This window comes from Saccopteryx leptura, chromosome 8 (genome assembly GCF_036850995.1).
Source record: "Saccopteryx leptura isolate mSacLep1 chromosome 8, mSacLep1_pri_phased_curated, whole genome shotgun sequence".
Classification (NCBI taxonomy): domain Eukaryota; kingdom Metazoa; phylum Chordata; class Mammalia; order Chiroptera; family Emballonuridae; genus Saccopteryx; species Saccopteryx leptura.
Window position 1 is genome coordinate 40,805,854 of NC_089510.1, and position 25,233 is coordinate 40,831,086.

General features: G+C 39.5%; 1 protein-coding gene across 13 annotated transcripts in view; it reads left to right on the forward strand.

The window, feature by feature from the left end:
• Nucleotides 1-25,233, forward strand: part of PHLDB2 (pleckstrin homology like domain family B member 2) — a 261,962-nt gene that overhangs the window by 221,415 nt on the left and 15,314 nt on the right. For 5 of the 13 annotated variants that reach the window (XM_066346827.1, XM_066346832.1, XM_066346833.1 and 2 more), the window contains 8 exons: nucleotides 1,046-1,135; nucleotides 5,054-5,197; nucleotides 6,384-6,569; nucleotides 8,313-8,453; nucleotides 9,630-9,729; nucleotides 12,789-12,803; nucleotides 14,232-14,252; nucleotides 18,986-19,193. In XM_066346827.1, the coding sequence (XP_066202924.1) occupies nucleotides 1,046-1,135; nucleotides 5,054-5,197; nucleotides 6,384-6,569; nucleotides 8,313-8,453; nucleotides 9,630-9,729; nucleotides 12,789-12,803; nucleotides 14,232-14,252; nucleotides 18,986-19,193 (905 nt within the window). Of the gene's footprint in view, nucleotides 1-1,045; nucleotides 1,136-5,053; nucleotides 5,198-6,383; nucleotides 6,570-8,312; nucleotides 8,454-9,629; nucleotides 9,745-12,788; nucleotides 12,804-14,231; nucleotides 14,253-18,985; nucleotides 19,194-25,233 lie in introns of those variants that run through there. The other 8 variants (XM_066346834.1, XM_066346836.1, XM_066346829.1 and 5 more) reach the window with 7 other exon arrangements.

Consider the following 25,233-nt stretch of genomic DNA (forward strand, 5'->3'; position numbering starts at 1 on the left):
TGTCACCAGACATGCACATTACTTGCTGAGGTTGAACAAGACAACCCTCTGCCCTCCTGTTCAGCTCTCATACTATGAACAAGTGTCCTTTTTGTGTACTGTTTTGTGCCGTGTTTTCACAGTTTGTGCTTTTTGTTGGTGATTTTGCTGTGTGAAGTGGCTCGCAAGCACAGTGCTAACATACTATCTAATATCCCTAAGTGCAAAAAGGCTGTGATGTGCTTCGTGGAGAAAATATGTGTGTTAGATGAGCTTTATTCAGGCATCAGTTACAGTGCTGTTGGCTATAAGTTCAAAGTTAATGAATCGACATTATATATTATATAAGCACACATGAAATAAAGTTATGTTATGATCAATCAGTTGCTGAAAATATTGTGACCAGAGGCTCACAGGAACCCAACCCAATCCTTCCACCAGGAGCAATGGTTCATTGTTCATTAATTCGGTGTTCGTGGCAACATAATGGAACATTATGCAAAAAATGAAAATGATCTGTATATGAAAATGCGAAGGGCATGAAACATGGATATCCAGCAGTAGACCCACACATGTACTATCTGTTCATTTTTGACAAAGGCTGCAATACAATCTAATAGGGAGAGGGTAGTCTTTACAACAAATGGTGCTGGGTCAACTGGGTAAACAAAGAAAAAAAGAACCTTAACATCATCAATCCTCAGGCCACATATATGAATTAATTCAAGAGAGATCATAGACCTAAACTTAAAAATTGAAGTGATGAAGTTTCTAGAAGAAACCATAGAGTGCAAGTGCTCCTTTATAGCCTTGAGGTAAGGATTTTAAAAGAGGAAATGAGAAATGACTTGTATCCAGAATATATTAAAAGCTTCTATGACTCAATAATAATATATTATATAAGCACCCAATAGATAATTTTTTAAAGCAGGCAAAAGACTTGTATACAAACCTTTCACAAAAGATATATGCAGACATTCAGTCCAATGAAAAAAAATATTCGACATCATTACTCATCAGAGAAATCCAAGGTTAATTAAACTTAATAGATTTTGTTTTCCTTCAGGAGAAAGAAAATCTTTGTAATTTGGAAAAGAAATACTCCAGCCTTTCTGGGGGGAGAGGGTTTCCTGTCAATCCAAATACGCTAAAAGAGGTAAGCTATGGTTTTATACGTCTGCTCATCCCCTCCTATCACCTTAGACATCAAGAGATGTATGTACTTCAGCGTTATATGATTAGCTGAATTGGAAAACAGCACTCGACCTGTCGATGGCTTTTCTGCCTGTCATTATTTACCCTTTGAAGATTTAAGGGATTATCTTTGAATCTAACACAGATGCTCTGTGTGTGTGTGTGTGTGTGTGTGTGTGTGTGTGTGTGTGTGTGTGTGTCTGCGCGCGCGCGCGCGCGCATATTGCTTGACAGGGACATTGAGGGTTAACTTGGAGTTTCAAAAAATTTAAGATCCAGACCATGATTAGTCTTAAATTCTCTTCTTTTATTCCTGCAATTTCCTTTCTCAGTTTCTCCTCTGATTTACCTTACTTCTCTTTCTTCTAAGTCTTCTGAAACATAAAAATGCCCCTTACATTTGAGAATGTAGTCTGGTTTCTTTCTTTTCTCGGTCTCTTTTTTCCCCCAATGTCATTTCTGCTATTTTCCATCTAAATTGCAAAATTCTATTTACATTAAGCTATCCACACTCTTTATCCCAAATACACATCTTCCTCCAGTCTTCATCACTCTTCTTTCCCAAATATCTTTTTATAGAGTTACATTGCTACAATGGTAGACTATTTAAACTCTCATTTGGGCCTGACCAGGTGGTGGCGCAGTGGATAGAGTGTCAGACTGGGATGCAGAAGACCCAGGTTCAAGACCCCGAGGTCGCCAGCTTGAGCGCGGGCTCATCTGGTTTGAGCAAAAGCTCACCAGCTTGGACCCAAGGTCGCTGGCTTGAGCCAGGGGTTACTCGGTCTGCTGTAGCCCCCCAGTCAAGGCACATATAAGAAAGCAATCAATGAACAACTAAGGTGTCGCAACAAAAAACTGATGATTGACACTTCTTGACTCTCTTCATTCCTGACTGTCCCTATCTATCCCACTCTCTGACTCTCTTTCTCTCTGTCTATAAAAAATAAATAAGAAGCCTGACCAGGCGGTGGTGCAGTGGATAGAGCCTTGGACTGGGATGTGGAGGACCCAGGTTCGAGACCCCGAGGTCGCCAGCTTGAGCGTGGGCTCATCTGGTTTGAGCAAAGCTCACCAGCTCGGACCCAAGGTTGCTGGCTTGAGCAAAGGGTCACTCGGTCTGCTGAAGGCCCGCGGTCAAGGCACATATGAGAAAGCAATCAATGAACAACTAAGGTATTGCAATGTGCAACGAAAAACTAATGATTGATGCTTCTCATCTCTCTCTGTTCCTGTCTGTCCGTCCCTCACTCTGACTCTCTCTCTCTGTCTCTGTAAAAAAATAAAATAAAAAATAAAAAGAGCATGTTTTAAAAATAATAATAATAATAAAATAAATAAATAAATAAGAAATAAACTCTCATTAGGAAAAGTATAACCTTGACTAAGAAAGAAAAGTTTTCTTTATTATTTTCAAAAAGCTTAAGAAAAACCTTGCTTTGCTTATTATTTGCATAATAACAATTTTTTTATTTGTAAGTTGCTTTTAAAAAGACATCAGAGTTTTTTTTAAAAAGGAATTCCTACATAGAAAGTATTTTGTGTGTGTGTGTATTTTGTGAAATAAATGTTCATCATATAATAGCTGTGCTTAATATGTACCTTAGATGCATTCTGTGACATATTTCTACAAAAGCTTTATTAAATTATTTAGTTACATAGTTTCTCTCCCATGATTCATGAAACTGGCAGATTCAGTGGACAAAGGATGGTAATGAATGCAGTGTAGTGAGATAAGATAATTCAGTCAGGTGGGCAGGGGCCAGGTCTATGAGTCCTGTTAAAAATATATGGTTTATTTTTTGTGGCTGGGAAGCCAAGCCACTAAGTGGTTTTAAGCTGGGAGGAAACATTATTTGATGTCCATTTGTTAAAGATTACTCTGGGTGGCTCTACTGGATTATGAGGAGGAGGGGGAGATGCCATGAAACCATTATGGCAGTGATTGCAATAGTACAGGCTAGAGATGCTGGTGGCTTGGATTTGAGCAGTGGCATGGAATGGAGAATTAGCTGGGTGTCGGTTTATCTCAGAACCAGTGGTCACAGTTCCTGTTGATAGACTGGATGTGAGGATGAAGTAAATTAAGGAGAGTGTCAGGAGTAATGCATTTTCCAGTTTGAATAATGAGGTGGATAGTGAGTACCTTTTCCTGAGATAGGGAAGACTGGGGTAAGGGTAGGTTTAAGTGGGAAGATTAGCAATTTGACTCTGGACACACTGAGTTTGAAGGGCTTATGGCATCCAAATGAATTAAATAGGCTCCAAGCTCTCTTCATTTTTCAGTAGAAGAATAAAATCTTGCTTTTTCTATTAATGAGTTGTTCTTCTTCTCTGCCAACTTCCTGGTATCAAAAGGCCACTTGGCTTTTTGACTATTTTTGCGTGTCTGCAACTCTTGTATTCTCTTTCACGTACCAAACCCACTTGACTCACAGATGTTTTTATTTTCTTTCTTCCTTTCTGTGTTTCTTTCTGACACACTCTCTCTCTCTCTATTTTTTTTAAAGAGTGATGAATTTATATCTAACTCTTTTAAACAAGTTCCACTTTTGAAAAACATCATACATTTTTAAAGCAATTAATTAAGTTATATGGTCTATGATTCATATAAGGAATCAAGGCTTGGTTTTGAAACATTCTGCTACCAACGGAGCAAAAGAATAACTCTTCATTCTGATTCATAATTAAAGTTAAAATGAAACTTGACAACCCAGTTGTCCATTTCCTTTCTTCAATTTAATCTTATAAAACTCTGCATAGTATCCATTCCCCCTATCTGAAATGCAATACTATTCAGCAGCATTTTGATACCTCCAATGTATACACAGTCAATTCCAGCCTCTTAAAATTTCTCTACTTTATTGTAATTCTAAGTTCTTCCAGCCTGGAATTTTTGCTTCATCAGCATGATGATCTCTTGCCCTTCTTGGAGCCACTTCTGAAAAAAATTATGGGCTAATAGAAGAACCTAAGTATTAAATTTAACACTATTTTACTTTGAAAGACATATTTTTTTTTACTCTTTATTCCTTTTTCATACTGCTTTATTGGTATGGGGATAATCATGATTGTTCTGTACGATTAGTTGCCATGAAAATTTACAAGTTTTATGCTCAAATAGAGATGCAGGAGTTTTGAAGATGATAGATTTTGATTCACGGATATTGATGCCGAAGGCAGAACTGAATCACTGAATTTAAAATAACTGGAAATTCTCTGCCCTAGGGCAAGTGTTGGGACTTGGGAAGCTGACTTGAATTGGAACACCCTCAAGTTGCAACTCTGCCTTAGGGTGTGTGTGTGTGTGTGTGTGTGTGTGTGTGTGTGTGTGTGTGTGTGTACATTAAGCTCACTGGAAGGCAGTGTACTTTTTATTCTCATTTAGTTGAGATGCCTAGAAGCTGGACTCCGTTACACTTTCCCTCACACTTTAATTTGTCAGGAAACAGAAGAATGAAAAATCTAAAAATAAAGCTTTGTGGAAAAGGCTCTTGAATTAGAGAATGAGTGATTACATTGTCAATTTTATATTTCAGATTTTGTGTGTGTGTGACTGCTTTTAATGTGGAGTAGTAACAACCTCATTCAGATAACAGAATGAATGCTGATACTTCTGTGTATTATAAAAATGAACATGTTGGGTTATTTATAATATAATCATTTGGACACCAGAAAAAAAAATTATCTTTCATGTTTGGAATATCATTTTTCACGATTAAGCATTCACTAAATCCATTTTAATTGCCAATGATTGGATAATACCACAGACACCTGGCTGTGCCGCTCTGAGCTAACTCCATTGTGTTAGAGCATTAATACTCTCGCATGCCTCAGCTTTTGCTCTCTTTGTGTTTAACTTCTAAATTCCTCCTTTTAGGGTTATATCAGTGTAAGTGAAATTAATGAGCCATGTGGCAATTCCACGACTCTATCCCCTTCCACTCAGTTCCCTGCTGCTGCTGACGCTGTTGCCACTGGGCCTACCACAGCTGTACTGGTGAGCCAGCCACAAAATAAAGAGGTGTGTTGGCATGACATTTCATTCATTAAGTGCCTTCTTCATGTCAAACATTAACCCTGGTTAACTGAAAATGAGGACATTTGTGACAAATATATGTCTGATTGACCAGAGGGTCAAGATGAGATTGAATATGAAAAACGTACCAATTTGGGAGTACTGCTCTACCAATTATAATACTAGAAACCATAAAGTATATGGCACAGAGTGGACTGCTAGATGTTCAAAAAAGTAAACTCTTTATCTGAGTACTCTAACCTGATAGTTTTCTTAAAAATCAAAATACTTTTTTAAATTGTTGGTTTGAATCACTTTTCCAGTTTGATTTTGTTTTCTATTATGTTTTGCATTATGGACTTCTTTAATGTTATTCCTTTTTAAAACATCTGGAAAGGGGTAAATAATAGTAAATGAAAATACCTTCACTGATTTAAGTTGCTTGCAGGCTGAGGTGTTTTATTTTTTAAAGACTTTATTTATAGCTTAACCTGGCATTGGTGCAGTGGATAGAGAGTTCACCTGGGATACTGAGGACCCAGGTTCAAAATCGCAAGATGGCCAGCTTGTGTATGAGATCATTGACATGACCCCGTGATCACTGGCTTGAGCCCAAGGTTGCTGGCTTGAACAAGGAGTCACTGGTTCAGCCGGAGCCCCTGGTCAAGGCACATATGAACAAGCGATCAATGAATAACTAAGGTGCTGCAACTACGAGTTGATGCTTCTCATCTCTCTCCTTTCCTGTCTGTCTGTCCCTGTCTGTCCCTCTCTGTCTCTCTCTGTCTGTCTCTCTCTCTCTCTCACTAAAAAGTAAATAAATAAATAAAATAAAATACTTTATTTATAAGTTTTTATGGAGGTTGAGGGGAAGAGCGAGAAATATCAAATCATAGTTACCTCATTTTAATTATTTATGGCTTGCTTGTCGTATGTGACTTAACCAGGCAAGCCCAGGTACTGGAACTGGTGACCTCAACATTGCAGGTCAATGCTCCATCCACTGCACCACCACAAGACAGGCACAAATTGGGCTTTAACAAGAGGCTAAATAGGAAGATACAGCTCATTATTTGTGACTTCTTGATTAAAATATGAGAAAAGAGAACAATCAGACTGTCGATTTCATTTCTTTGTCATTTTTCTTTCACTTTATACGGACACATATATACTTTTTCTTTCTCCTATAAAGCAAAGATCACCTGTCTGTCCTGGATTTACATTTCCTTCTACCCTTTCTTCTCCTCCTGTCATTCAACATCCATCAGCCCCTTGGCCTGAAGTCATGGCTTCATCCGTTGATTCTTTCCCTTTAAATGATACACCTCCTCCTCTACCAGCTAAGAAACACAGACGGCAGCAGCGGGAGGAGCAACAGGTAATTAGGAACTGGTGTTCAAAGTTTGGGAATATTTTTTTCAAAGCAATTTTTAAAAGACAAGGTGCGTGCTCCTTCGCTGATTTTCTTTTTAAAGGACATTTAGTATGTTCTCAGAGTATTGGGAGTGTTATAAAATGTGAGACCTTGACTGTCCTCTCCTAACTTTGGATATAGTTTGAGCTAGTTTTATATCCTCATACTTCAGTTTTTACTCAACTAAAGTATTGTAACTTATATCGAGGATTTTTCAAAATAACGCTAGTTATTTCCAAGAAATCCCTATAGAGAGAGTTGCTGTGTCAACACAGATGTTTTTACATATTACTGAAACCATAATGATAGATATCATTTCCTTGCTATCTGTCAAAATTAGCTAAACATTTTACAAATAAATATCTCATTTCTTTCTTCTAACAATCTGGTGAAGTAAGACTTAATTCCCTATTGAAATTTAGGGGACTGAGGCTCAGTAGAGATAAATAGCATGCCCAAGGTCACTCCACAAGAAGAGTTTTTGGTCCATAGAACAACAGTGTATATTAACTTATAAATGATTTATTATTCTTCATGTTGCCCTTATTTTACTCCATTCAGTGCATGCTTGGGTATTCCAAAGAGTCTGTTATGAGCCTCCTTTTAATTATAATCAAACTTCTTTGTGAACTTGTCCCCAGATGATCCTAGGGAGGCATAGACACTAGAGCCCCAAAGTAGGCAAACCCTGCTGTGCCATGCCCAACCCTTCCATTTGTTGAAGGGACCTTTATTATCTACCACTTGTGGCTAAAGAACTATATCTCCCCTCTACTTTTAGGTTAATAAATATTAGTTAATATAAGCAGAAAATGTAAACTGCAATGTAGATTTTTTTTTCATGATTGGCATGTGTGAAAAATAATAATAAATTTGCTAACACAAATTTGCATTAATTTTTAAATATTTAAAAACCCCAAGCTTAGTATAAAAATGATCAAACTTAAAGACACTTTGGTTAGAAAATAACTGGACTATTAAGACATTTTTTTTGAGAGGCCGAGAAAAATTTGAATAAATTCCAAGTTGGCCAAAATTTTGCTTTAGGAATCTGAAAAAATAAAAAATAGTCATCAAGAGGATTTTTTTTTTTAACGTGAGGGATTACTATAAGGGCTTCTTGGCCAAGATATTTTTTTTTTAAATAAAAGAGTAACCTAGAAGGATGCCTTATATGGAAACGTTATGTCGATTTGGATGTGTTGATGTGATTGAAATATTATTCCAACTTTAAAACAGCTCCCCTGTTTACTCGCTCTTTCTCTTCGTCTTCCTCCTTCTCCCTTTTCTCGTTCTCCTCACACTGGGATCTGTGCCACCACACAGAACTGTCCAGGCAGACCAGGGGAGAAACTGCTTACTTGCTTTGTCCACTGGCTGTTTCGCCATCCACATGGCGACCATCATAATCATTTGTAAGTTGTCCTGAGGTCCCAAGGCAGCAGACACTAACTATGAGAGGGAAAAGTGGATTTTTTTCCCCTTTTGTTTCTAGGTTCAGTAATAAGTTCTTCTAGTGCATATGTATCTTCCCAAATGCTAGCTAGACAAAGTCTATTAGTGAACACAAGCATAAGTTGAATTTTTTTAAAAAAAAAAATCTTGTTAAAATTCCCAAATTTCTTTGTAAATGCATACTTCATTTCTTCAGTGAACCTGTTTCAATTAGTCAAGCTTTGCAACTCTGCTTTACATTTGCATTTAAAGCACTTTAGGAGTCTGGAAGAAAGGAAAAAACAGCATAAAGAAGGCCTCTATCTGAGTGACACTTTGCCTCGAAAGAAAACCACACCTTCCATCTCCCCACATTTCAGCAGTGCTACTATGGGGAGAAGCAGCGCCCCAAAGGTAGGCATGGGGAGAACCATGGACTTCACATCCAGGAAGTCTTCTTGTCCTTATGTTACTCATACGCAAAGGGCCTTGAAGAAAATGCTAAATAATAAACCATTAAGTTTGCTTGTTGGGCAGACAGTATGACTAAATTGTATTTTCTATCTTATTCAGAGGACATTTGGAATTGTACACTCTGGGACCAAAGAACCTGGTCCAGGGTATTTTCTGCCACCACCACACAAGTGGTGGGTGGCATTCCTGTGACAGACTCCCATGGCTGCATCCCAGATCTGGAAATTGGAAGAGATAAGCTCTGGATTACAGGAGTAATAGCACCACATATTTATTGAGTTATTTCTGAAACTGACACTGGGCTAAGCACTTTATGTGGGTTGTCTCATTTTGACATCCAGCAACACTATTCAGTAGAGATAATAATTGTTATCCCCATGGTACATATGGATGAACTGAGGTATAAAAAAACTAAGTGACTAGCCCAAGTGCCCTCAGCTGGTCAGCCATGAAGCTGAAAAAAGAACCCACGTGGTCAGATGCCTAAACCTTCATTCATGTTCGCTCACATGCCTGAGGGAGGTCATTGCCACAAGAGGAGGAAAGGCAAGTGGGAAGAAGGTTCTGAGTGGGCTTTGGGGCCCTTCCTTTGGCCTTACTGCGAGTAACATTGTTTTAATATATTTTATAAACGGATATTCCAAGTATATTTTACTTAAAGGATTTTGCTATTAAAGAGAGTGGTAAAACCATTGGGGGGTTTAATAAGTTTCTCCAGCTTTCAGCCTATTAAATAATTGGGGGTAGATGGCTTTGGTGCACTCATTACAGGGTAGGTCTTCTCTGTCCTGGTGCATGCTGTGCATGTGTTCCTGCACCTACATCTGTCCTCTGCTCCTTATGCATGAAGAACTCTGAGCTGTTCTCGAAGGTGGTTTTAGAGAACAAGTGTTATCCCCATCTTTTGGAATTATTGCCACTGGGAGAATTGCTGTGATGTGGAGACTTCCATGAAGCTCCTTGGGAGGGACAGCGACTGGCCTTTACCACTGAGCATCCACTAATGGGACGGAACCTTCCTTCACTGCCCTCGGCACTTAGATGAGGACGTGTCTATGTCCTGAAGGACCATTTGGGCTGCAGCTTGCCTGAACTATTTCCTCCCGGTTCTCACAGGCTCACTTGCCCCTGGGACAAAGCAACAGCTGTGGCAGCGTGCTCCCTCACTCGCTGGCGACCATGACCAAAGACTCAGAGTCTCGGAGGATGCTCAGAGGTATGTAGCTTTCAAGTTCAATGTGACGTCTTTTGTTAAGCATTAGAATTCTTCAGAGAGAGGGAGGGAGAGCAAGGTTGAGGATCATCAGAAAGAACATCAAGCAATCCTCAATTGTATTTTTAGGTGTCCCCTTTTTGGGAGAAATATGTATATAATTATTGTACTAAGGTAACTTTTCCTATATACACACATGACTAGAATGTTTTAAACATTGTATATTATATTTTGTAAATTTAATAGTATTCTAAATCAGAAAAGCCCTTTAGATTTGATAGGTAGAAAAAAGACCACTCACTGAGTTCCTATAAGTAGCTCACCTGGTTTGGAGCTGAGCCACTGTGTTGAACCATGTGCTAAAGTCACTGAGCTAACACAGTAAATAGAGCACTAGGGACCCGGGACAGAATTCCCTTAGGCCAGGAGTCCCCAAACTACGGCCCGCAGGCCACAATGCGGCCCCCTGAGGCCATTTATCCAGCCCCCACTGCACTTCTGGAAGGGGCACCTCTTTCATTGGTGGTCAGTGAGAGGACCACTGTATTTGGCAGCCCTCCAATGGTCTGAGGGACAGTGAACTGGCCCCCTGTGTAAAAAGTTTGGAGACCCCTGCAGGCCTTTTACTGTGGTTTGAACCCTTATTCCAGGTGGTTGTAAATTTTTAGGTAGAACTTAATCTCAGCATTTTTTTTTTTTAATGCACTATTTATAATGAGGTTCTCCAATAATCTTTGTGGGGCTGGAAGAAATTCCTGCAATACAGTTCTAGCTGGGAGATTCCTGTTGAAAAGGTTAGATTTTTATGTTAACACAGTCATTTAAGACAACAGTTTATATCGACCCTCACTTTTGAACAGGCATGGTGCTAGAGACCAAGAATGCAAATGAATGGCATGATTCTTGCCCTTGAAATGCTTATAGTCTAGTGAGGGAGAAAGACACATAACAGATAATTTTAATAAATGTGGCACATGCTGTGATGAAGGTGTGCCAGGATGGAAATGCAGAGGCTGACAGAGTGGTGGGCTTTGGCCCCTAAACGTATTCATGCAATAGTGGGAAACCCTTTCCCCCAAGCAGGGGGCCTTCAACTCTGACTGCTCAGCGTGTCTATCTCATATCAGGGCATAATCACCAGTTTTCTATCAAATAAATAAATAAAATTAATTTTGGTGTGTGTGTATATATATATCTATACACACAAATGCATATGTATATATATTTGTATATCTACATAATGGGTGTAGGTCTGTGTATAATTTTTGTATATGTACATATATCTCACTTGAAGGAGGGTTTTTGAATTATTACTACAAGTGATTTAAGAGTTAATAAAGGCTGTAGTAGTCATAAGAGAGATTTATAAACTATGATAAGTTTATGTTAACATTTAAATCAAATACATTTGATTGAACTTGTCTTTTATTTTCTTTTACCATATGTCTTAAGAAGCTAAAAATAGCTTTTATGATTTATAAATAATAAACATAAATGAGTATATTTTGACTTTCTTTTATCACTGTTCATTTGTGGGTCAAATCTATTTTTTATTGAGGAATTTTTCTGCAATATTTATAGATTTCTTTTTAAGTGTATTTTCCCCCTGGCTATAGACATCAAAGCTTGGATTGGCCCAATATCATACTTTACATTGGAAATATTTTCTTAAAATAGAGAATAAAAAAAACTAGACCTTTATATGAAACAGAGAGTTCTGTAAAAGTCTAAAGCTGCTAACATTATTGTATAACGACTCTAGTGAGAATGTGGTGGAATGCAGGGGTGTTTTGCCTCTATTTTTCTAATCTCTGTTTTCCCCCCAGATAATGGGAATTTACATGCTAGATTCACATGGGAAAACTGAACTGATTCTTTTAGGTCACGTTAGGGATATGCCCTCTGCAAAATCTATTGTCTCTCTGGTTCTTCACTGATAGGACTTTTTTACTCTTGAGAAAACTGCAGCTTCAGTCTTTTCCTACTGCAGCTCTAAAGTGCTGTTCTTTAAAGAGTGCCTGTAGTGGCCCTGGCCGGTTGGCTCAGCGGTAGAGCGTCAGCCTGGCGTGCGGGGGACCCGGGTTCGATTCCCGGCCAGGGCACATAGGGGAAGCGCCCATCTGCTTCTCCACTCCTCCCCCTCTCCTTCCTCTCTGTCTCTCTCTTCCCCTCCCGCAGCCAAGGCTCCATTGGAGCAAAGATGGCCCCGGGCGCTGGGGATGGCTCCCTGGCCTCTGCCCCAGGCGCTAGAGTGGCTCTGGTCGACAGAGCGACGCCCCGGAGGGGCAGAGCATCGCCCCCTGGTGGGCAGAGCGTCGCCCCTGGTGGGCGTGCCGGGTGGATCCCGGTCGGGCGCATGCGGGAGTCTGTCTGACTGTCTCTTCCCGTTTCCAGCTTCAGAAAAAAAGTGCCTGTAGTGCTGATGAGACAGTTTCTGAGGAAACAGAGAACCACCATGTGTGTGTTGATCCAGTTGGATGTGATGTATCTTGTAAGGCCAGCCTACTCCCCTAGGCTCCCCCACCCACAGGAGGAGGGGTTGGGGGCTCAAGTTCTTAGAACCATAGCAGGCCATAAAATTGGCAGCATTTTCCACTGAGCCCATACCGGTGGCTCACACTAACTAGGAGGGTGCAATCATAATTTCATTTAGAATTGTTTCACTAGCACTTGTTGGCTTCATTAAAATAGCAAACACAAGTAAAAATTTCATGCTTTTGAAAAAATTGAAACTAGAAAATTTTCATTAATACAAATTGAATAGACCTTACTGTTTTTCTTGAATTACATAATTAACTTAAATAAACTATTGTTTTGCTGCTTATCCATAATGGATACGTCAAGGACCCTGGTGTAAGTATAAGCTTTCCTTCAATCAGCATTGTTTCAATAGAACTGACAATGTGAATCATGCAAAGATCTCTGAGAGCAGAATTTAAAAAGCAGGGAGCCGAGGAACTCAGCTCTTAATGGTTATCAGCTTTTGTACAACGTGTGACTCTTTGCTTTGTAAGCTTTAGAATGAATGAAATTTTTGTCCTTTTGTCTTCCATTCAATGCAGGGAAGTCCAAGAAAGGTATGACAACCTGTTTGTGTGGTGTTTTGGGTTTCCAGAAAATAGTGAAAGGTCATTGTTAAGTCATCTTTAAGAAATAATTGGATTTAAAACTGTATAATGGCAGATGATTAGTCTAATGATTATGCCTTTTACACAATGAAGAAAAATTGTTGCACATTCCTGGGTGCAGCTGTTGTTCATTCACAGGCAGCTGCATGACCCTCTTTGTTTTGTTTTGTTTTGTTTTGTTTTGTTTATGACAAAGTCAGGCCACGCAGGAAAATGAGTGCTTGGGAAGCATTGTTTTGTAAGACTCAGGATCTAGATAAAGAAGAGTGGGCTTTGTGGCCCTGGCTGGTTTGCTCAGTGATACAGTGTCAGCCCAGTGTGTGAATATCCTGGGTTTGATTACCAGTCAGGGCACACAGGAGAGGCGACCATCAGTTTCTCCACCCCGCCTTCTTCTTCTTCTCCCTCTCTCTCACTTCTCCTCCCACCGCCATGTCTTGATTGGTTCAAGTGCATCAGCCCCGGGCACTGAGGAGGATGGCTCCCTGGAGCCTCTACCTCAGGTACTGAAAATAGCTCGGTTGTGAGCATGGCCCCATATGGGCAGAGCAATAGCCTCAGATGGGGGTTGGCAGGTGGATCCCAGTTGGGGTACATGCGGGAGTCTGTCTCTCTATCTCCCCTCCTCTCACTTGGAAAAGAAGAAAAAAAAGAGTGGGCCTTGTGATGTATATAGACTAAGTGTAAAACATGAGGTTACTCCTTTATAAAGGCCAGGTATAAAGAAAACAGGCTCTATGGGAGGATGGGAGGATTTAAAGGGCTCCTACTTAATCATTCCATTTAAGGAAAGAGTTAATGGAGAATGAAGAATGGTTTAAATGACTGGTCTGAATAAATAAGTTGTTATTACTGTGGATAGCTGGTAGAGATGTAAGATGTTAGAGGACTGAGATTAAATTAGATGGATGCTACTTCAAATAATTGACTGGCAAAAAAAAATAATAATAATTAACCGGCATCTTAGAAACCTTAGCTCTTAAAGACAATTTGTTTCTGTCTGCATGGGAAAAAAGAACTATTTTATAGATATAATCTTGTTTTTATTTTCTCTGTTTTCTGGTTGATCAATGTGTGTGAAAGATTTTTTTTTCCTTAACAAATATTTTTGACTGTGTGCATGTATCATAAGCTTATTTTTTTAACATGTTGAGTTCTTCTCTGTAAATTCAGATTTAATCTAAAAACATGGACATCTTGCCTTGTCAATCTAGTATTGCTACTAACACCATCAATGATTGCCCGTTGGGAGTGTTGTATATTTTTCCTGTTCTCTGGTCATCCTTTCTGATCTTGTATCTTTTTCCCTTTCTCTGTCGTTCTCTCCATTCCCGACTTGTCCTGTACCTTCATCTTTCGGCTGTGGAATATGGTTAGGAAGAATGAATTTCTCAGCAGGTGAGCTATGAAAGGCTGAATTTCCAGAAATACTGATTGATTTTATCCTCTTAAACCCAGGTTATAATGTTACGTCATTTCATTTTCTATATTAGGGCCTAGATCAGGGGTCCCCAAACTTTTTACACAGGAGGCCAGTTCACTGTCCCTCAGACCGTTGGAGGGCCGGACTATAAAAAAAACTATGAACAAATCCCTATGCACACTGCACATATCTTATTTTAAAGTAAAAAAACAAAACGGGAACAAATACAATATTTAAAATAAAGAACAAGTAAATTTAAATCAACAAACTGACCAGTATTTCTATGGGAACTATGCTCCTCTCACTGACCACCAATGAAAGAGGTGCCCCTTCCAGAAGTGCAGCGGGAGCCGGATAAATGGCCTCAGGGGGCCGCATGTGGCCCACGGGCCGTAGTTTGGGGACCCCTGGCCTAGATAGTAGTTTAAAAGCTATACATGGGGAAGATACTGGCAAGACTGTCTCACAATGGTCAACTCACACGGACTTCTCAGACTTCTCAGGTCCAGTTAGCCAGAACTCATAAAGACTAGCACTAAAAATAATTATACTGACAAATGGACCTTGTGCATACAAACTATTGGCTCTTCTTTGGACAGTGAAGGGATTTTAGTGTATTTGGGTTTTTTGTATATGCTATGCTTACCAACTAGCCTTAGATATTTATAAGGTCTCACGTTTTATAAAATACCCTCTCAATAGCTATTTTTGTTGAGATAGGTTAGGATTTGAAGCACTTACAAGGCCCTCTTTACTTTTTAGTTAACTGTCTACTGCTGAACGTCATTCTTGCTACATAACTTCACAACACAAGGAGTCTTGGGGATTGAAAAAAGTCTCATTTATCCTTATCCACTTACTTTGTCCCACTCAAACAGTAAATGCATTCCACTTCTCTATTTAGCCACTAATTAGGTCGCAATTTATAGATGAGAAAATGAATTCATTGAGGGACTATTTTCATGACATGCACATGCTAAATAATGAGGATTCTGTGATCAGCAAGACATAGGTGTGCCCTCCCTGATTTAGCACACCTGTTCTGTGCTACTTCACTGCACCAGCACTCCTCCTCGGACCTCCTCCCAGGGTGCCCTCCTTCTCCTGCTCTCCTACGGTATTTCCTCTATTGAAGTACCTATACCACCTATATACAATGGAACACTACTCAGCCACAAGAAATGATAACATAGTGCCATTTACAACAACATGGATGGATCTTGAGAACATTATACAGAGTGAAATAGTAAAGCAGAAAAAGCGAAGAACCATATAATTTCACACATAGGTGGGATATAAAACTGAGACTCATGGACATAGATAAAAGTGAAGTGGTTACCAGGAGGAGGAGGGTGTCGAGGAGCAGTGGGGGAAAGGTGTAAAGACAGACAAATATATGGTGATGGATAATGATTTGACTTTGGGGGATGGGTACACAACATAATCAACAGTTTGAATGCTATAGAAATGTTTATCTGAAACCTGTGTACTCTTTTTTTTTGACAGAGACAGAGAGAGACAGAGAGAGGGACAGATAGGGACAGACAGACGGGAAGGGAGAGAGATGGGAAACATCAATCCTTCATTTTGGCACTTTTAGTTGTTCATTGATTGCTCTCTCATATGTGCCCTGACTGGGGGGCTACAGCAGACCGAGTAACCTCTTGCTCAAGCCAGCACCTTGGGTCCAAGCTGGTGAGCTTTGCTCAAACCAGATGAACCCACACTCAAGCTGGTGACTCAGGGTCTCGAACTTGGGTCCTTCGCATCCCAGTCTGACGCTCCATCTACTGTGCCACCCCCTGGTCAGGCAGAAACCTATGTACTCTTATTGATCAATGTCAGCCTGTTAAATTTAATTTTCTAAATAAAATTTTTTTAAAAAGTATCTATACCTTTGGATGGCCAACCCAGAGCCTGAATCCCAAAAGCGGCTCTTTGGAATCACATTGGTGCAATTGCAGGGTCACAGAAGAGAGCTCCATGATTGTATTTGTAATTGCAGGGACAACTTGTTTGTTTTGGGGTTTTTTTTTTGAGGGGGGGTGGAATTGTTCACGTGGGAGTCGGCTAAGCCAGGTGACAGTTGAGTTCATCATGATAAATAAAGCATTGCTGGTTGGGGGAAGTGAGAAGCTCCATAAGATAGAACATTTCCATTTACACTGGATCCACAGGAAACAAAAACCCTGCACTGTGAAAGCTATGCTCCTTAGCAACAGGCTATTTCATTTAACTTGTCATGAAAATGCCAGGCTTATTTCACCACCACAATGATGGAGAATCCTCTGAGACATAGAGCCAAACTTCAACAAATAGTGAGGTGATCTGGGGAACTTCTGTGTACCATCCTTAGTACAGTACACCTTGTCACACAGCTTGCCCTCGGGCCCACATCTGAACATTTTGAATCCTTTTCATTTACTATCTGCCTCACCTGAAGGTGATAAGTTTATCTTCTTATTCTGTGATACTTTGGGGATCCTGAAGCATTGGAGGCTCAGCATGCATTGTTTTAGGAAGAAATATACTCACCGTCTTTTCTGCATTTCTAAGAAAGTGTTAGCTGCATTGTAGGGCTTGACTTTTCCTCATTATGAAAAACTGAAGGTGGAGGGGAGATTGTGGCATGAGACGTGTCATTGCCAAGGAGATAATTCTTGTATGTTTTAAATTACATGGTTGTCTTTTAGGGATTTTTTCACACTGAAACAAGAAAATGTCATCCAGGTAGTTGGTGTCAGTGTGCAAAGTCATTTTTGCCAACAAACCTCTTTTGAAAGCATAAGGCAAGATACATGTATGACCTTTACACTAAGTTCTGGTGGCTTTTTCCGTCCCCCTCCTGTTCAAAATGAATAATTGGAAACACTTTAAAAAAATAATTAGTAATTCCAAAAGTCAAATATCAAAGGTAAATATTTGAGTAATGAGTTATTTTGCCTTTCTTTTAAAAAAAAAAAGTAAAAAAGCACATGCTCTTTGCTTATGACTATACTGGCTTCATTTAATGCTTTATGCATTAATTACTATAATTAATCTGCCTAAAGTTTCATGGTGTGCATTTATATTTTTCATCTTTCCTTAGCTCAGTGATATATAGCTTTTATATATGTATGTGTGTGTGTGCATGGGTGTGTTGGTATTTATCATTTATAATTACAGTTTATATTAAGGAAACTTGTTTTCCCAGAAGATGCCTTAATCTGAACTAACATTTTCACTAAGATATCTAAAACTGCTCCAAATATTAATACATGAAACTCCTCATATAACGAAAATCACTTTACAGTAACTTTTGGTGTATAATGCTTTGCATCATGGGTATAATTTCTGGTTTTAAATGGAAATGTCTAATCAACAGCAGAGGAAGCTATTTGGGACCACTTGCATTTTCTCTCCCTCTTGCTTTCTTTTCAGGCATTTCATTATTAATTAAAAGCCTCATTGAAAGATAGGCAGAGCACAAGAAAAGAGGCAAAATTCAAATGGCCCAGTTGTAAATTCGTAATAGGTCTGATAGTCAATTTACTCAGGGAGAAAGAGATTGCAAAATATAGCATTGGCTAGAGCAACATCATTTTAATGAATTGAAGAATTTGCTTTTCAGTATGAACCCTGCTTCCTGAGTATATGATACAGTAAGAATTGAAAGGAAAAAGTAATTCAATTTATGATGCCCAAAATTAGCTACCAGAGAGAAAGCCATAGCAATAACACAGAGTAAAGCCAATGACCTAATGTGCAGCTGACCAAGTACCAGGGTAAGAAAACACCCATAGCCATGGCATCTTGCAGCTATTGTTGTCGTCCCTACATTGTCCTGTGTTTGATATAGCAACTAGAGGAAGGCTAATGGTTAAGGTGGAAAAGGAAGACAGCTATGTCTAGCCAGTCCTCGAATAATGTTTTGTTATATGAGATGCTGTAGAGAGTTAACTCTTGTTTATATCAATTAGCTTGTGGTAAAACTGGTTTTCTTATTGTTATTTCACTATAGTTAAAGAACCTATTGATGATGTCAACTGAGGACTTACTGTATGTACAGTAATTAGGAGTACAACCATTGAAAAGATTGTTAACTCTGAATGTTTTAAATAAGTAATTAACAGACAAGAGAAAATTAAAAAGAATGAGAAAATGTGCACTTTGGCTCTTAACCAAATTAAAAGTGTTAGTGATAATAAGTGAGTGACAAGTTTCTCAAATTCTACACTTAGATGATCCACCTGCTCTTTTATGACTGAATCAAGTACCCCTAAATATGGATGTCACTGAAGAGGTGACTGCCCTAAGACCCTGGTGTTGCTTAGCAGTAGGAATCATTTTTGCCTTGACTTGAACACAGCTTTTTTTTTTTTTTTTTTTTTTGGAAAATTCAGGGCCTTTAAGTTGTGTTTCTGTTTTGGTTTTGTTGTGTCTGTATGTGTGCTGATATATTATTCTCAGTTGTGCAGAGATGTGGGAATGGCATAAGAAAGTGTTAAGTGATCTGCTGACAAAAAAAGAGATCACTCACAAGACCAGTTCTTTGAAACTCTCGCTTGCACTGAGCATGATGCTGTTTTCTTTGATCTTCTTGGCTTCAAAACAAATTAGACCAAGGGCCAAGTTTCATAGGCAGATGTTTTGGGCTGCTGGTTTGAATCTTATAAGATCTAAGACTGAGAAATGAGGCATAGTAACGTATTTATGGCTCTTTCCTTAGGGTATAATCACCAACAGATGAGTGAAGGACAAAGGCAGAAATCTTCTGAATTTTACAACCGCACAGCATCTGAATCAAATGTCTACTTGAACAGTTTTCACTACCCAGATCATGGCTACAAGGACCAGGCCTTTGATACTTTGAGCTTAGACAGCTCTGATAGCATGGAGACCAGCATCTCTGCTTGTTCACCTGACAACATTTCTAGGTAAGCTTTATTTATAAGTAAGGTTTTTCGTTCAGAGAAATACCTGATGGTTTCAAAAGACATCAATTTGGGGCAATATATGTAAATGTACAAGCCCAGATTTCTGAGACATAAAAAGTCTGTAATGCAGAAGAAGGTTAGGTGTCATGGTGGCTTTTGAAAGTAATTTATTTTTATCCTATGTGACTAGCCTGTCAGGCATTATATAATTCATCTTTCTTCTTTATTTACATTTGAGTTCACATGTATACTGTGCTTCAAAATGATTTTGCTTATGCTGGTTGACTCCAAGCTCATTAGGATTGCTTTTGATTAAATAAAAAATAATTTCCAACAACAAAGTAAGAACTTTTAAGGATTTCTTATCCTTGTGTTTTATTAAAAGGGAGATATTAGCTGTTCTATATATTATTTATGTAAGGATTTAAATATTCACATTTGTGTTCATACATTGAGGCAAGTTAAGGTATTTTTATGGAATTATGGCTAGAGGCACATCTAAAACATAGATCTCTGATGACCTTTGAGTAAAGTCAGATTCCATTTCCTGTAGAGAGACTGGCATATAATAGGTATTCAGTAAGTGTTGGCTAAGTAAATACCTCAAGATGTAGTAAAATGGACATATTTTCATTTTGATATTTTTCTGCATTTGATTTGTTTAATTGGCTGAGAACCATTGTGATTGAACCCCCCCAAAAAAATCCCATATTCAATAAATATTAATTGAGCCCTTGTGTGTCTCAAAAGAAAATGTCTGGTTGGATAATTGCCATCCAACAAACTTTCCTGTACAGCTAGTGCTCGACTTACAACCACGATTGGTTCCAACAGACCGGTTGTAACACGATTTGGTCATAAGTTGAGTAGGCTATATGTACAGTACTGTGAAATGATGTTATAAAAATCTTTAAGTCATATTTTATCATAGTTTTCTTTCATTATTGTTATATATCATAATTTTCTTTGTTCATTTTTTGCCATTTGTATCATCTCTACACCATTTTGTTTCTTATTTTTACATTCGTCAGGTTTAAGTAAAACACTGTATTATTAGTACAACTGGTTTAATATTTGCAAAGACAATTTCCTCTTGGTAGACATCTTGGGATGGGTTTGATGAAAAATATCCAAGACACAAAACACAAATTGCTGTACCAATTCTGGGATAACAGTTAAAATGGTGCACGTGGAGATGGTAGTGTTGCTGGAAGCTGGTCCACACTGTCATACGCCCAGCTGGGCAATGCTTGTGCTGCCAGACGCGGAGCAGTCGTGGCTAGCGATTGTGGTTGTAAAGTCGAATGGTCATAAGTTGCATAGGTCGTAAGTCGATCAATATTTGTATTGGAATGAAGCCTCAGGCTGGGAACAAGAATGCTACTGCTACTTAAAGTAGATCTCAGACTCCTCTCCCTGATTTGCTAGTCTGTGAAGCGGAGGGATTATTTCTTGAATACAAGGTGATAACAGCTTTTTAAATATTTTGATGGAGCCCTGGCTGGTGGTTCAATGGATAGAGCATTGGCCTCGAGTATGGACATCCCACGTTCAATTCCTGGTCAGGGCACACTTGGAGAAGAGACCATCTGCTTCTACCCACCCTTCTCTCCCCATTCTCTCCCTCTGTCCCTCTTACCAGTGGCTCAGTTGGTTCCAGCATCGACCCTGGGCACTGAGGATAGCTTGGTTGGTTGGAGTACATCAGCCTCAGGTGCTAAAAATAGCTTGATACTCAAGCATCAACCCCAGACAAGGGTTGCCGGGTGGATCTAATTGGGATACATGCAAAAGTCTGTCTCACTATCTCCCCTCCTCTCACCAAAAAAAAAAAAAAAAAGAGAGGGGGGAGTAAATATTTTGATGGAAAATTTCCATCATCTAAATATAATTTCTTCCTTTACAAAGGTTTCAATAATTTACTATTTCTACCCCTAAAATAAAAAGTTAAAAAAGAATGACAGAGGCAAAGGGAAAGTAATATTAGCAAGTCATATTTATCTTTTGGGTTAGTGTTTCATAAATGAAAAGAATATGAGAGACCCAAATATAACCAGACATTATAGCCAGGAAATATGGAGGGAGTTGGGGGAAAGGGGAAAAAGGTAGATACTACATTGTGTGGTAAATAGAGTACAGTGTATTTTAATTCTGGCATTAATGAGTGAAATATTAATATTACTGGATATATCCTATCAGAAAGGAAAGGGAGTTCCTGGGAAAAGCACAAATGCAACCATGACAATTGTATTATTGCTTATTACATGGAAATTACCAAAATTTAAAGAGGAAATTATGTAATAAGAATAATGAATAGGCCCTGGCCGGTTGGCTTAGTAGTAGAGCATTGGCTGAGTATGTGGATGTCCCGGTTCGATTCCCGGCCAAGGCACACAGAAGTGACCATCTGCTTCTCCACCCCTCCCTCTCCCCCTTCTCTCTCACTTTCTCTTCCCTTCCTGCAGCCATGGCTCAAATGGTTCAAGCAGTTAGGTCCCTGGTGCTGAGGATGGCTCCATGGCCTTGCCTCAGGTGCTAAAATATCTCCATTCAGAGCAACAGAGCAGCAGCCCCAGATGGGCAGAGCATCACCCCCTAATGGGCTTGCCAGGTAGATCCCGGTTGGGGCATATGAGAGAGTCTCTCTTTGCCTCCCAGCCTCCCTGCTTCTCACTTAATAAAAATTTTTTTAAAAAAGAAAGAATAATGAATGAAGATGATATTTTTTCCTGCCATTATTATTTAATGTTGGAAGGGTTAGTATTCACTTCACTCAATATTAGAAGATGCAGTATCTCTCTTTTTTACAAATGTGATATGACTCCTTGGGGGAAGACACTTGAGTGTGTGGGGCGGTTGAGTATCAGACAGTCTCTCGCCCTGAAGGTGTTCAAGTAACGCCTGCTGTCCTGCTGAGGTTGGGGGAGCCAGGCCAGTGCCTGCCGGGAGCTGACATTCTCAGGACAGAAATCCTAGACCTCTGAGCAGTTACTCACAAATAACAGTTCTCCAATATAAACTGACCGATTCAATGTGGTATTTTGAATAACAGGACACAAACAAAAGTCAGTAAACTCAGCAACTATTATATAATGACGATGGGGGAATAAAAGTTGGACATTCAAAGAGAGAATACAAACCACAACAGTTTAGTTTCCCAATGTAGTAATCTCACAGTTGGCATTTTTTACTTATTTGTTATTTTGGAAAATCACACTACTTTCTCCTTTTTCCTGATAACTGTGAATCTGTGACAGCAATATTCCTATAGTGTACTCTTGATAGCTTGACCTTTCTTTTCTTTCTGTTTTGAGCATTCATTAATAAATGAAATCTAAGGATTTTCCTATTTGATGTTTGTTTCCTTCTGTTTTCTGCTTCTTGCCTCTTCTCCCTTCACCTTCCACATCATCACTCCTCACACCCCATCTCTCATGTTTAATGATGACAAATAGCAGCACTGCAGCACTGAGTACAGGAAATTACCTGAAAAGGGTCATTTTGATTATATTTACCAAGCTTTACAAGTTCAGCTCTGAACACTTAAGCACAGTGACCAGCAAAACCTTAATTTCTTTGCTCATTCAGTTGCTTTTTCTTAGAATGGTTTCCCAGGGTAGAGAATGAGAAGGTTTGCACTGAACATGTGCCACGTTAAAAAAACAGCATTATTACAGAGTGATCATTTCCGGCAGGTAATAATGTGTGGACATGGTCATTTACCATAGTTAGTTCACACAGAATTATCTGGAGGTTTTAGCAACTGTGGGTAATCAATCACCACAGCCAGAAATTACTAGCAGCATTCATTTAACTTTTCTGTCAGATCCTCTGAAGGTCAAAAACTTGAAGCCAAAGTAAAAGATGCCTGTAAAAAGTCTAGTATAAGAGGGAGAGAGAGAACAACAAGCATTTCTCCTCTGTGCCACCATCTACCTTTAAAATTTTCATGCTGCCCTAAAATCAGCTTATACCCATTGTTATGATGTAAAATAGATGATAAACATCAGGAAAGTGAGGTAACAACTAATGTTTGGAATGTGTATTATGATAGCACATCCGTAATAGAATCTTTGTGAGGATAGGTAGAAAAAAAGGAGGAACTAAATTTTTTTCTCTTTTTAATATTTTTTTAAATTATGTATTAACATACCCTGAAATTATACATATTTTTAAAGAAGTAATTCCATGCTGAAATTCTAGTGACATAAACTTAGTTGTGTGGTTTATTATGTGTCACAAAAGCCATTTGTAGAATTCTAGAATTACTAAGAGTTGTGGGTATATTTGTCTTTCAGTTTTTGTTGAGATGTCATTTTTGTGTCTGTCAGAAAGTTACTTGAGTCAGATAATGTTTTTACTTTTTCAGTGTTATCACCTATACTGTAAACAAATATAGTGCTAAGAAAACAAGTCTTGGGTCTTAGAAAACAGTTACTGAGAGTTGATTCTGAGTAAAGCCTCTGTTCTGCTAGAATTACTAAATTGGTTTATAGAATCTAGTGTTCTAAATACCACCTACAATGACCCGTTATTATTATGATTGCTATTATTAACTTACCAAATCCTTATCCTGTGCTTCTATTTTGAGAAACTGTTGAGGAAGTGATCGCTCATGATAACTTGAACACCAACAGTGAACATGTAAAGGGAGAAGTAAGACTAGGAATGAGATTGAAAGCAATCCAGGGCTGAACTTAGTTTTAAAAAATACTTTAAGCAGGCCCTGGCCGGTTGGCTCAGTGGTAGAGCATCGGCCTGGAGTGCAAGGGGTCCCGGGTTCGATTCCCGGCCAGGGCACACAGGAGAAATGCCCATCTGCTTCTCCACCCTTCCCCCTCTCCTTCCTCTCTGTCTCTCTCTTCCCCTCCCGCAGCGAGGATGGCCCGGGCGCTGGGGATGGCTCCTTGGCCTCTGCCCCAGGCACTAGAGTGGCTCTGGTGCTCTGGTTGCAACAAAGCAACGCCCCAGAGGGGCAGAGCATCACCCCCTGGTGGGCAGAGCGTCGCCCCCTGGTGGGTGTGCTGGGTGGATCCCGGTCAGGCGCATGCGGGAGTCTGTCTGACTCTCTCCCCGTTTCCAGCTTCGGAAAAATACAAAAAAAAAAAAAAATACTTTAAGCAGAATTTTAGATGCTTCTAATCCCTTCATTTTAGGCAAAGATTTATGTTCTGCTTTCTACCCTGGATAGTGTTACCCAAAGAAGAGATTCAGGTTGCAATAAAGAACAAAAAGTAGTTATTTGGCCCTGGCTGGTTGGCTCAGTGGTAGAGTGTCGTCCTAGTGCATGGATGTCCCAGGTTTGATTCCGGATCAGGGCACACAGGAGAAGTGACCATCTGCTTCTCCTCTCCTCCCTCCCCCTTTCTCCTCTTGCAGCCATGGCTCTATGAAAGCAACTTGGCCCTGGGCACTAAGAATAGCTTCATGGCCTCTACCTCAGGTGATAAGAACAGCTTGCTGAGCAATGGAGCAATGCCTCAGATGGGCAGAGCATCGCTCCCTGGTGGGCTTGCTGAGTGGATCCTGGTTGAGGCATAGGTGCAAGTCTGTCTCTGCCTCCGCTTCTCTCACTGAATGAAAAAAAAAAGTAGTTATTTAAACAAAATGGTTTACAAACCAGTAAGCTCAAATTCAGACAGCAACCTAAATGTGCTCTGAAGAGAACAAAGAAAGGCAGGATTTTTTGTTGTTGTTATTGTTTGTTTTCAGAGACAGAGAGAGAGTCAGAGAGAGGGATAGATAGAGACAGACAGACAGGAAGGGAGAGAGATGAGAAGCATCAATCATCAGTTTTTCGTTGTGGCACTTTCGTTGTTCATTGATTGCTTTCTCATATGTGCCTTGACCATGGGGCTACAGCAGACCGAGTAACCCCTTGCTCGAGCCAGCGACCTTGGGTTCAAGCTAGTGAGCTTTGCTCAAACCAGATGAGCCCATGCTCAAGCTGGTGGCCTTGGGGTCTCGAACCTGGGTCCTCTGCATCCTAGTCCGATGCTCTATCCACCGCATCACCGCCTGGTCAGGCGAAAGGCAGGGT